The sequence below is a fragment of the Ranitomeya variabilis genome, chromosome 4 (genome assembly GCF_051348905.1).
Source record: "Ranitomeya variabilis isolate aRanVar5 chromosome 4, aRanVar5.hap1, whole genome shotgun sequence".
NCBI lineage: Eukaryota > Metazoa > Chordata > Amphibia > Anura > Dendrobatidae > Ranitomeya > Ranitomeya variabilis.
The window spans coordinates 643,929,120-643,942,839 of NC_135235.1; the positions used below are offsets into that span (position 1 = coordinate 643,929,120).

Consider the following 13,720-nt stretch of genomic DNA (forward strand, 5'->3'; position numbering starts at 1 on the left):
CAAGCTAAAAACAGCAATTTTTACTGCCAAAAACTACAGTACCTTTGCATGAAAAACTAGCTATAGGATGAAGATGTTTTTACTGTTTCTATTCAGTATCAGATCCTCTCAGTGGAGATCTTCTATATAAGAGAATTTTCCTTAGTGACCCTACAAGGATGGAAAGGGACAGGGACAAGATGGCGGAGAGAATATTACACCTCACCCTAGAGATCCTCTTCCGGCTTACTGGAGAGGTGAGAGATTCTGATGGCGTCACATTACATCATTCTTATCTATGGGAATAACAGATGGACAGAACTGGAGAGGTGAGGACTCTGGAAATGTCTGTAGTGATATTTATTTATGTGTCTCTCCATAACCAGGATTACACAGTAGTGAAGAAGACCTCTAGTGAGCGCTGTCAGGCCCCTGTGTCTGAGGTGTGGGGAAGACCCCTGAGCCCAATCACGGGGCCTCCACCTCACCCCCTGATACATGATGACATCAATGACCAGAAGATCCTAGAACTCACCTACAAGATGATTGAGCTTCTGACTGGAGAGGTGACACTGCTGGGAATGATCGGACATTATACAGTAATACTATGAAGGGATTGGGGTGATGACGGTATCATTATGTGTGTCAGGTTCCTATAAGGTGTCAGGATGTCACTGTCTATTTTTCCATGGAGGAGTGGGAGTATTTAGAGGGACACAAAGATCTGTACGAGGAGATCATGATGGAGGTTCCCCAGCCCCTCACATCACCAGGTAATAGACAGGACTAAATACACATGGCCTATAATTATCTGTATGTAAAGAATTAACTCGGTCCCTGTATGTGTTTCCTCCAGTTCTATCCAGTAAGAGGACAACACCAGAGAGATGTCCCCGTCCTCTTCTTCCACAGGACTGTAAACAAGAACATCCCAATGTTCCTCAGGATCATCAGGTAGATGGAGAGAAGGTGTCATGAGATCTCCCCTATGATGTGTAGATGGCTGTGAAGGTCTTGTGCTCAGTCTTGTTTTATCCACCAGTAGTATAAGTTTTATACTTGTGTAATGAAAACGGTGGAGATGGCAGGATTAGAGCTGATCATAGATGTGACTTCTCCATCTGTCTGTGACTTTTACAATATTTCTTTAAGGGTGAATATCTGCCCCATATTAATACTACAGAGACATATGTGAGAGGAGATGAGCAGTGTAAAGAGGAGATTCCTACAGATTACAGCATAGGTGAGTATTAACCTCTATTTCGCACTCGCTGACTGATCTGATTATTTGTTGGAAATTTTAGGGTTTGTTACATTTTTACATATTAAAAAAAATCTGATTTGTAAATTAAATCACGCATTTCTACATTCCTTTCGTTAAAATGTTTTTAACTTCAATGTTTCTTTAGTAAAAATTGACATGACAATTTTTCAGCTCTTGATGTTTGACGTGATCGCTGCAGTAAATCACTGGGGATGGCAGAGATGGCTTAGTCACTGCTCCCGTCAGCAGTGTTGAGCGATACCGTCCAATACTTGAAAGTATCGGTATCGGATAGTATCGGCCAATACCCGAAAAATATTGGATATCGCCGATACCAATACAAGTCAATGGGACTCAAGTATCTGAAGGTATCCCTTATGGTTCCCAGGGTCTGAAGGAGAGGAAACTCTCCTTCAGGCCCTGGGATCCATATTAATGTAAAAAATAAAGAATTAAAATAATAAATATGGATATACTCACCCGTCCGGCGGCCCCTGGACCTTACCGCTGTTAACCGGCAGCCTCCTTTGCTAAGAATGAGCGCGTTTAGGACCTTCCATGACGTCACGGTTTCTGATTGGTCGCGTGACGCTCATGTGACCGCCACGCGACCAATCACAAGCCGCGACGTCATTCTCAGGTCCTAAATTCCTAGAATGAGGACTTTAGGGCCTGAGAATGACGTCGCGGCTTGTGATTGGTCGCGTGGCGGTCACATGAGCGGCACACGACCAATCAGAAGCCGTGACGTCATGGAAGGTCCTAAACGCGCTCATTCTTAGCAAAGGAGGCTGCCGGTTCCCTCGGTAAGGTGCAGGGGCCGCCGGAGAGGTGAGTATATCAATATTTTTTTTTTTTTATTCTTTATTTTATACATTATTATCGATCCCGATACCGATTCCCGATATCACAAAAGTATCGGAACTCGGTATCGGAATTCCAATACCGCAAATATCCGCTGATACCCGATACTTGCGGTATCGGAATGCTCAACACTAGCCGTCAGTGGTTGTCTGCAGCAGTTACATGCCCACCTGGCCAAAGGTCAGTAGAGTACTGGGCAGCTGATCCTTGAGTACCATTAATTTTATTATTATAAATCATGCTGGATGATATTTGAAAAAATTACACAAAAAACATTAAAAGTGCACTGCCCTTTTGATTCTTACATTGGTTCCTAAGATATTTCTTGAACACAACAGCTTTTACACTTCACAGAAATAGTTTTCCTGCTTTATTGGAGGCCACAAGGGAAAAGAAATAAACTGATAAATGTTACATGGCAAATGCCAAGAAATTGTGGTTCACCACATCAGCATTGACAGAACCCAGAATCGTTCCTCTGGTCCACAATCTTTCCAGGGAGCTACATTCTGTATAGAACCTCTTAACTCTTCTGAAATCAGTTGATTTATGCAGAGGAAACCTTATACCAATTTTTGGTAGACAATAGGGATGAGTGAATAGCTTCAGATAAGAGCTTATCCGAATAGCTGCCTTGGTAACCCGGATACCTGGAACGCTCCCGATAATCAGCTGTTTGGCACAGCAGCCGCATGTGTCACCGTTGTGTGACAGTCACAACACACAGGCTCTCCATGTGAGTACTTATCCTTCTAAATGTTCTGTACCAACCTAACCATGTCTGTTCAATGTGAACCAAGTCCTGTCTGCGATGTCAACTAAATCTCCGAACCCTTACAAACACTCGGGGACCACCCAAGCGTTCTCGGGAGAGCCCGAGCAAAGAGTATACTCACTCATCACTAGTGCCAGCCTTACCCTGTCTGTTCCATGTGAACCAAGACCTGTCTCTCTTGTGGGAACCTGCGGTTCCCTTTCTATCGGCACCTGCGGTTCCCTTCCTATCGGCACCTGCGGTTCCCTTCCTATCGGCACCTGCGGTTCCCTTTTTGTCCGCACCTGCGGTTCCTTGCCTGTTCAGTCTGAACCGCGTCTTACTTGTTCCTGTATTCCAGCCCTTCACCTGTCTGCCTGAATATAAGTCGTGTCCACCAGAACCATCATATCTCGTTGAGGGTCAGTCCTGGTGTAACACTTAGTCATGCGTCTCCAGGCTGTCGTCGGTCCACAGCACATTAGGACCACGATCCACGCTTGCGCTAAACAGTCCGAGCACGAGCGTAAAATACTGAAAGGCTGGAGAACGTGATGGCAACAGCTTGTATAGGGAAAACCAAATGACAGGCTCCTCAGCTTGCATCAAATAAGGGGATCTGACATATGATGTAATAGCATGTGATATGTCGGGAAGGAATTAAATCCTGTTTTAAGTACAGTATACACTCGAGTACCGTATATACTCGAGACCCCTAATTTTGCCACAAAAAACTGGGAAACTTAATGACTCGAGTATAAGCCTAGGGTGGGAAATGCAGCAGCCACTGGTAAATTTCTAAAATAAAAATAGATTCCAATAAAAGTAAAATTAATTGAGACATCAGTAGGTTAAATGTTTTTGAATATCCATATTGAATCAGGAGCCCCATATAATGCTCCATACAGTTCATTATGGGCCCCATAAGATTCTCCATACAAAATACGCCCCATATAATGCTCCATAAAGTTTATGACGGGCCCCATAAGATGCTGCATATTAAAGTATGCCTCATATAATGCTGCACAAAGGTTTATAATGGCCCCATGAGATGCTCCATAGAAACATTTGCCCCATATAATGCTACACAAAAGTTGATTATGGTCCCATAAGATGCTCCATAGAAACATTTGCCCCATATGATGCTGCATTAAGGATAATTATGGTCCCATAAGATGCTCCATAGAAACACTTGCCCCATATTATGCTGCATTAAGGTTGATTATGACCCCATAAGATGCTCCATAGAAACATTTGCCCCATATAATGCGCCATAAAGGCTAATTATGACCCCATAAGATGCTCCATAGAAACATTTGCCCCATATAATGCGGCATAAAGGTTGATTATGGCCCCATAAGATGCTCCATAGAGTAATTTGTCCCATATGCTGCTGTAATTAAAAAAAAAATGGCATACTCACCTCTCGTCGCTCAGGCCCCCAGCACTTGCGATATTCACCTGTCCCCATTCCACCGACGGGCGCCTCTCTGTCTTCCGGCTCTCTGGCTGTTGCTGTTCAGGCAGAGGGTGTGCACTAACCACGTCATCGCGCCTTCTGACCTAAACGTCACAGGCAGAGGATGCGGAGGACGGAGCGGCGCCCAGCGGTGGAACGGGTACAGGTGAATATCGCGCAATGCTCACCTCCCCCGTTAAACTCACTTGCTCCTGGCGCGATCCTTCTTCTCAGTGACAGATCGTCTCTGACGCCAGCAGCTTGTTCCGGTGTTCAGCGGTCACTGGTACTGCTCATTAAAGTAATTAGTATGCGGCACCACACCTATGGGAGTGGAGTCGCGTCCATATTCATTACTTTAATGAGCGGTACTACATGACTGCTGAACACAGGAAGAGCCGCCGGAGGCCATCGGAGATGTAGGGACCGCGCCAGGAGCAGGTGAGTATGTGACAGCCGCCGCTCCCCCTGCCCCGCCGACTCCTGAGACAATGACTCGAGTATAAGCCGAGAGGGGCCCTTTCAGCCTAAAAAAATGGGCTGAAAAATCTCGTCTTATACTCGAGTATATACTGTATTTTTTTTTTTAAATCATTTTTGCCATTTTTTTCTTCACATTTGCCACTGTTTTTTTTTTTTAGACTCTAACTTCATGTTGGTTTAGGAAACAACATCTGTACATAGCCACAATGGTCAGAGCTTGACCCTATCTTTTCTATAAAATTATCTAATGAGCCTGCGTAAAGGTCATTGTGACAGTAGGGGAGTAGAGTTAGCTTTGACATCGCCAGTTGTGATAGGTGGATGGTTTATTCAATGAAGATTGTGATATGAAAAAAAAATTCTCAAATTTTGTAAAACATACAATGCATTAACCTGATTTAAACAATAAGTCATGTTCTGATGATAGCCAAAAAGTGCAGAACATTTAATGAAATACAATTTCAAAAATTACTTTTAGCTCACCAAAAAATGACCATAGGGTATCCATATCCTTTAGAATAGATGATCTACTAAAGAACTAGAAACTGGTAAAAATGGCCTGCAGAGTGCACTGCTAAAAAAAAAAAAAATTCAGATTCTTCCACTGCTGACATATTGAGCTCCCATTTCATATAAAGGTGTTAATTTCTATTTATGCATCAACGCCTGGTAAAATAAAAATATACAAAAAATGCGTGTGCTAATCAATTTGCTCCAAGGCCATGGCATATTTTTTAAATGACCATATTGTTCATTCACTGTGTCCTGCTCTGTGTGAGACTGCATGTAGCTGTCAGGGAGAGTATGAGACAGACACCACCTAGTATCTCTGACCTGCAGGCCCCTTTACGAGTCTCCACTGAACATTTCACTAGAAAATATTGGTATCGGTAATAGTGATGAGCGAATATACTCGTTACAAGAAATTTCTTGAGCATGCTCGGGGGTCCTCCAAGTATTTTTTAGTGCTCGGAGTTTTAGTTTTTCTTGCCGCAGCTGAATGATTTACATCTGATAGCCAGCATAAGTACATGTGGGGGTTGCCTGGTTGCTAGGGAATCCCCACATGTACTTAAGCTGGCTAACAGATGTAAATCATTCAGCTGCGGCAAGAAAAACTATAACTCCGAGCACTAAAAAATACTCGGAGGACCCCCGAGCATGCTCGAGAAATCCCGAGTAACGAGTATATTCGCTCATCACTAATCGGTAACACTAAACCATGGACCTGTGAAGAAAGTAGCTTCAGCAATGAAGTGAAAAACTAAAAGTAGCCATCATTGACTTATTCATTTTTTTTAAATCGAATTTTAACACAATTTTGTAAAAATTCTTATAAAAATATTATAAAATGTGTAATAATTTACAAAAGAGAGTGTCAATAAAAACAAATAAAATCAGTTTTATTTTTGGCAGATGACTGTACTAGGAGCTCAGAGGGACACCTGATATTTTCAGATATTAAAGAAGAAAATCGTGACATACCACCAAATACATATGAAGAACAAGTCCCAGTTATATCTCCAAATCTATCATCTGATACTTTTCAACAGGTCCTATCTTCTGTTTCACTTAAAAACAAAATGCAAAATAAAAATAACATGAGGGATAGCGAACAACAAAAATGTTACACAGTGGAGAAACCATTTTCATGTCCAGAATGTGGGAAATGTTTTAATGAAAAATTAAATCTTTTGATGCATCAGAAAATTCACACAGAAGAGAAGCCATTTTCATGTTCAGAATGTGGGAAATGTTACAGTCTTAAATCAAGGCTTAAAAGACATCAGAAACGTCACTCAGGGGTGAAGCCATATTCATGCCCAGAATGTGGAAAATGTTTCATAGAGAAGTCAAATCTTGCTACACATGAGAGGATACATACCGGGGAGAAGCCATTTTTTTGTCTAGAATGTGGGAAATGTTTTACCCACAAATCAGATCATCTTAGACATCTGATAACTCACACAGGGGAGAAACCATTTTCATGCTCAGAATGTGGTAAATGTTATACTATTAAGTCAAGACTTGCTAGACATCTGAGAATTCACACAGCGGGCAATCCCTTTTCATGTGCAGCATGTGGTAAATGTTTTACAGAAAAATCAAATCTTGTTACACATGAGAGAATTCATACAGGGGAGAAGCCATTTTCCTGCTCAGAATGTGGGAAATGTTTTACAGACAAATCTCAACTTGCAAGACATCAGAAAAATCACACAGGGGAAAAGCCATTTTCATGTTCGTATTGTGGGAAATGTTTTACAGAGAAATCTCCGCTTGTTAGACATCAGAAAAGTCACACAGGGGAGAAGCCATTTTCATGTTCACAGTGTGGAAAATGTTTTACAGAGAAATCATATCTTGTTAGACATCAGAGAAGTCACACAGGTGAGAAGTTATTTTCATGTTTAGAATGTGGCAAATGGTTTACTCAGAAATCAATTTTAGTTAGACACCAGAGAATTCACACAGGGGAGAAGCCATTTTCATGTTCAGAATGTGAGAAAAGTTTTAACCAGAGATCATCTTTTCTTAGACATCAGAGAATTCACTATAAATAAAGAAATAATTGAATCAGCTCAACCCACCTTCTTGGAGAAATCCAGATGAAAGGCCATTAGCTTGATGCATGGACATCTCCCGGTCAATCTCCAGGTAAATAGTAGAAAAATAAATTGTTGCGAACCAGCACCAGTTACAGTTAAATAAGTTGAAAAAGACATAAGTTGAACGTGTTGGTCCTTGATGAACCTTTCTTTTCCAGTTATACATTCTCTATCACTAGATTTTTTATTACCCACCATGCCATCTGTTGTGAGAAAAGCATTTATCCTTTTTTAATTGCTGTTATAGTATTTGGCATTACTAACTCTTGTGGTTGGACATTCCACAGTCTGATTACTCTTACTGTAAAGAACACTTTCCTATTTAGCTAACGGAATATTCTTTTCCACACATGTAATGGATGTCCCCTGGTCCTATGTAAGGTCTTTGGAAGAAATAAGTCATGTGCTATGATTTAAGATATACTTTGAGCCGTCATTTTTCTAAGATTAACAAGCTCAACCTTTCCAACCTGTCATCATATGATAGGCCTTACATCCCTTGTAATAATCCAGTTGCCCACCTTTGAACTGACTCTAACTTCCAAATGTCCTTTTTAAAATGTGGAGCCCAAAACTGTGTCCCGTATTCTAGATGTGGCCTTATGAGTAAGTTATAGAGGGGTAATAATACATTTGGATCAAATGATTTTATCTCTCTTTTTATACACCCTATAATCTTGTTTGCTTTTGCGGCTGCTGCTTGACAATGAGTACTGCTGCTCAGCTTACTTGTAATCAGAATACCCAAGTCCTTCTCCTGTTCTGCAGTTCCAAGTATGGTCCCATTTAATGTGTATGCAGCAAAATGATTAATCGGTCCCAGGTGCATTACTTTATTTTTAATTACATTAAACCTCATCTGCCATGTATTTGCCAATGCAGACATCTTATCCAGATCATTTTGTAATATTTTACAATCTCACTCAGTTTTTATTATCCTAGATAGATTTCTATGATCAGCAAATACTAATCCTTGTGCTCCCCACTGCTCCCTGTAGAGATCTTTGTGCTCCCCACTGCTAACTTTGTACCATTAAAGGCCCCGTCTCACATAGCGATTTACCAGCGATCACGACCAGCGATACGACCTGGCCGTGATCGTTGGTAAGTCGCTGTGTGGTCGCTGGGGAGCTGTCACACAGACAGCTCTCTCCAGCGACCAACGATCAGGGGAACGACTTCGGCATCGTTGAAACTGTCTTCAACGATGCCGAAGTCCCCCTGCAGCACCCGGGTAACCAGGGTAAACATCGGGTTACTAAGCGCAGGGCCGCGCTTAGTAACCCGATATTCACCCTGGTTACCAAAAATAACAAACAGTACAGCTCAGAGCTTCCTGCTCTGAGCCGCCGTACACTGAGAGCAGAGCGCAGTGGTGACGTCACCGCTGTGATCTGCTTTCACTTTCACTTTGCGGCGCTCAGTCAGAGCAGGAAGCAGACAGCAAGGGACCTGACGGACATCAGATGGTGAGTATGTAGTGTTTGTTTTTTTTTACATTTACGCTGGTAACCAGGGTAAACATCGGGTTACTAAGCGCGGCCCTGCGCTTAGTAACCCGATGTTTACCCTGGTTACCAGTGAAGACATCGCTGGATCGGTGTCACACACACCGATTCAGCGATGTCAGCGGGGCCTCAACGACCAAAAAAAGGTCCAGGCCATTCTGACACGACCAGCGATCTCGCAGCAGGGGCCTGATCGCTGGTACGTGTCACACATAGCGAGATCGCTACTGAGGTCGCTGTTGCGTCACAAAACTAGTGACTCAGCAGCGATCTCGCTAGCGATCTCGCTATGTGAGACGGGGCCTTAAGAGATTGTGCAATTTACTGTACATCAACTTTTTTTTTTTCATTTCCATTACCAGTTCTTTGCCTAGTTTCCCTAGTTCCTGCTTCTGAAGCTTCAGTACAAGGCTGCTGTGTTGTACATGTGATGCAGCGGTATGACCATACACAGTGAAACGGCAGTGACCCAAACAAGTTCAAACAAAACGTTCTTTTATTGTGTTACTTCACACAGTCAATATAGTATACGGCTTCTTCATACAGTCCATTAATAATGCATGGCTATATGGCGCAGTCAATACTCAGGCCGAACTTCCCTCTGTCCAGTTTCCCTGGGTGATCGCACGCCGGTAACAAGTCTCTGTACTCACTCAGCATACTGCACTCTTTATCCTCTGGAGTGCAGCCGGGTACACATAAGACAGCCCAAGATGCAGGGTGTCAGTCTCTCTGGTTCCTTTAGCCTCTGTGTTGCTCCACACAGACAGAGCTCTGCAGACAACTGCCCTGTCTGCTTCCAAGAACACACTGACACACCTCCCCCACTACTACAGGGCTTTTTAATCAGTCACTGCTTCACTATTCTAATTACAGCCCCACCTGTGTCTGTAGTACGCCCTCATGGCCTCACTACGCTTCCATGCACATTCTGCAGAGCACATACAGCACCCCCTAGCTGTACCAGGGGTCACTGCCTCACATATCCTCCCCCCCCCGTTCATACCTGTGGGGTTGAACATTTGTTAGCCCGTAAGGGCGGGCGAAAGACAGGGCATCGGTATGCCCCCCTGACATCCCCGCTCACTACATTAAGAAACCAAAGTAGGCACCGGAACCATCGATCAACGCACGCATCCCTCCCCTTTGCGTTTCTCCTCCATATTTCATTATGGGACCACCCACCCCAATCTCCATTGCAGAAGCCAAACCCTCTTTTCTGATTAACCGCAGATTTGGGCCAGTTTTGGGTGGTCTTTACTTTGTTTACTTTAGGTTCACTAACCCCACGGGTCATCCTGTCACCAAAGTATCTGCTTGCGGGCCCCTGGTACCGCTTCCTCTGTACCCTTACCCGTGCCTCAGTGACTATATCACGCTGAAACGCCACGGACCGCGCTGGCAACTCTGAGCATATATCTGTACGAACCACCCGAACCGGAGCCTCCCGACACTGCTGTCTAACAAGCGCTCTATCTAATTTACCCTGACCCCCGGCCCCATCCTTGACCGGTGCCAGAGGGTTCCTCGTGCGCACGTCCCCAGTCGCCTCTGCGATCATACACTCTCGGCTCTTCTCATACCTGCATGTTTTATATCTGCGTCTCCGAAAGGGACCCTGGATCTGAGCTGTCCCAACCTTACCAGGGAACACCTCCAGCTCAGGGTTCAATGGGGTCCCCACAACCTCTACTGCCACAACCTCTAGAGGGAGCCTATCGGGATTACACTCTAATCCTAAATTGGCGACCCCTGTGGCATACATCTTAGGATCTTCGGGTTCTACGCCTGAAACAACATCTTTAGCTTCTCCTGCCGCTACCTCTAGGGGGAGCCTATCGGGATTACACTCTGTCCCTAGGTTGGTGACCCCTCTGGCAGGTATTTCAATATCTTTGGGTTCTGCACCCAGTATAACTTTTTCCATGAGGGGGTTTACCCTGGTCTCCCACAGGGTCCAAAACAGGGGAAAATCTCTTCCCAACACAGTCCCATAGGGAAGGGTCTTTGCCACTCCCACCACATGTCTAATGTCTCCATATGGTGTAGAAACATTGACCTCCGTGGTTGGGTACTCCCGGATTTCCCCATGGATACCCATCACCTCCACTTTCTGTCCGTTGGTGTTGTACCCAGCAACAAGGGAACGATGGACCAGAGTCACTTTACTCCCCGTGTCCAGGAGAGCCTCTGTTTTGCACCCATTCACAAGTACCTGGCACAATTCTGGTTCGCCGCCAGCTGTGCCCGTAGTTGTGATACAGACAGGCTGGGCACACATAGACTCCTGACCAGTGTTCCCACAGTCCATGGGCTTAGATGTTACCGAACAGTTACTAGCCCCATGCCCGGGCTCTGGTGCAACGTCCTGAGTGGACTTATACCGCTCAATCAATTCTATCAGCAGTTGCAGGTGGCCTAGGTCCCTCAGCCCGACCCAAAGCTGCATGGCGGCCGGCAGAACCCTCACCATCCGATCAGCCACGATTCTCTCCATCATCTCATATGGAGAACAGAACTCAGGCTGGAGCCACTCCTCCACCAATTGCAACAAGTCACTTGCTTGAGACCTGGCAGACCGAGTCTCTACATAGGACCACTGGTACACCCAATGATCGCCCCTTACCTTTGGGGTCTCTTCAGGACTCTGCTGTTCACCCCTCACATTAGAGACCTCCACTTTATATCGTTGAAGCTCTGCTAGCTCCCTCTGCAGCATCTCCTGTTGAAGCCTTTGCTAACTGAGCACAACCTGCTCCAAAAGTTCCTCCATTTTTCCAGCAGACTCGCACAACAATCTGCAGCACTCTCTGGGGGTATGCCTTAGTTCACTGGCCTCGCATTCTTTCCACCATATGTGATGCAGCGGTATGACCATACACAGTGAAACGGCAGTGACCCAAACAAGTTCAAACAAAACGTTCTTTTATTGTGTTACTTCACACAGTCAGTATAGTATACGGCTTCTTCATACAGTCCATTAATAATGCATGGCTATATGACGCAGTCAATACACAGGCGAACTTCCCTCTGTCCAGTTTCCCTGGGTGACCGCACGCCGGTAACAAGTCTCTGTACTCACTCAGCGCACTGCACTCTTTATCCTCTGGAGTGCAGCCGGGTACACATAAGACAGCCCAAGATGCAGGGTGTCAGTCTCTCTGGTTCCTTTAGCCTCTGTGTTGCTCCACACAGAGAGAGCTCTGCAGACAACTGCCCTGTCTGCTTCCAAGAACACACTGACACACCTCCCCCACTACTACAGGGCTTTTTAATTAGTCACTGCTTCACTATTCTAATTACAGCCACACCTGTGTCTGTAGTATGCCCTCATGGCCTCTCTACGCTTCCATGCACATTCTGCAGAGCACATACAGCGCCCCCTAGCTGTACCAGGGGTCACTGCCTCACATACAGTATTAAATACTGTATATACTCGAGTATAAGCCAACCCGAGTATAAGCCGACTCCCCTAATTTTGGCACAAAAAACTGGGAAAACTTAATGACTCGAGTATAAGCCTAGGGTGGAAAATGCAGCAGCTACCGGTAAATTTAAAAAATAAAAATATGTACCAATAAAAGTAAAATTAATTGAGATATCAGTAGGTTAAGTGTTTTTGAATATCCATATTGAATGAGGAGCCTCATATAATGCTCCATACAGTTCACGACGGCCCCCATAAGATGCTCCATATTAAAATATGCCCCATATAATGCTGCATAAAGGTTAATAAGCGTACCATAAGATGCTCCTTAGAGACATTTGCTCAATATAATGCTGCACAAATGGTGATTATGGCCCCATAAGATGCTCCATAGAGATATTTGCCCCATATAGTGCTCCACAAATGGTGATTATGGCCCCATAAGATGCTCCATAAAGATATTTGCCCCATATAATGCTGCACAAATGGTGATTATGGCCCCATAAGATGCTCCATAAAGATATTTGCCCCATATAGTGCTCCACAAATGGTGATTATGGCCCCATAAGATGCTCCATAGACACATTTGCCCCATATGCTGTTGCTGCGATTAAAAAAAATAAAAATAAAAATTACATACTCACCTCTCGTCGCTCAGGCTTCCAGCACTTGCAATATTCACCTGTCCTCGTTCCAGGCACCGCTCCGTCTTCAGCGTCCTCTGCACTAACGTTCAGGTAGAGGGCGCGGACTAACCACGTCATCGCGCCCTCTGACCTGAGCGTCACTGCAGAAGACGCGGAAGATGGAGCTGCGCCCGGAAGGAGGAGAGGTGAATATCGCGCTGTGCTCCCCATTATACTCACCTGCTCCTGGCGCAGTCCCTGCATCTCCGGTCTCCGGGCGCTGACAGCTTCCAGCATTGAGCAGTCACGGTTACCGCTCATTACTGTAATTAATATGAGGCTCAACCCCTATGGGAGTGGGGTCTATATTAATTACTGTAATGAGCGGTACCATGTGACCGCTCAACCCTGGAAGAAGCTGTCAGCGCCCGGAGACCGGAGATGCAGGGACCTCGCCAGGAGCAGGCGAGTATGTCACAGCCACCGCTCTCCTCCCCCGCAGACCCCCGTGGGACAATGACTCGAGTATAAGCCGAGAGGGGCACTTTCAGCCTAAAAAAATGGGCTGAAAATCTCAGCTTATACTCGAGTATATACGGTATGTTTGCAAAGTCCAGATAAATCATACCAGCCGCATTACCAACATCCAGATTTGCACTTACTTCCTCATTGAAACCCAACATATTAGTTAGACACAGCTAACCCTTCATGAATCCATGCTGGCTGTCAGTTATTATATTTTTCTTT

The 13,720-nt window shown here is 44.7% G+C and overlaps 1 protein-coding gene across 1 annotated transcript in view; it reads left to right on the forward strand.

Annotated features, from left to right (window-relative positions):
* The window catches only part of LOC143768166 (uncharacterized), a 138,955-nt gene that overhangs the window by 76,383 nt on the left and 48,852 nt on the right, over positions 1 to 13,720 (forward strand). Inside the window, exons 8-13 of the mRNA XM_077256854.1 lie at positions 97 to 236; positions 366 to 545; positions 629 to 752; positions 836 to 933; positions 1,132 to 1,222; positions 6,220 to 7,461. Coding sequence (XP_077112969.1) covers positions 97 to 236; positions 366 to 545; positions 629 to 752; positions 836 to 933; positions 1,132 to 1,222; positions 6,220 to 7,367 — 1,781 coding nt within the window. The 3' untranslated portion in view covers positions 7,368 to 7,461. The remainder of the gene's footprint in view (positions 1 to 96; positions 237 to 365; positions 546 to 628; positions 753 to 835; positions 934 to 1,131; positions 1,223 to 6,219; positions 7,462 to 13,720) is intronic.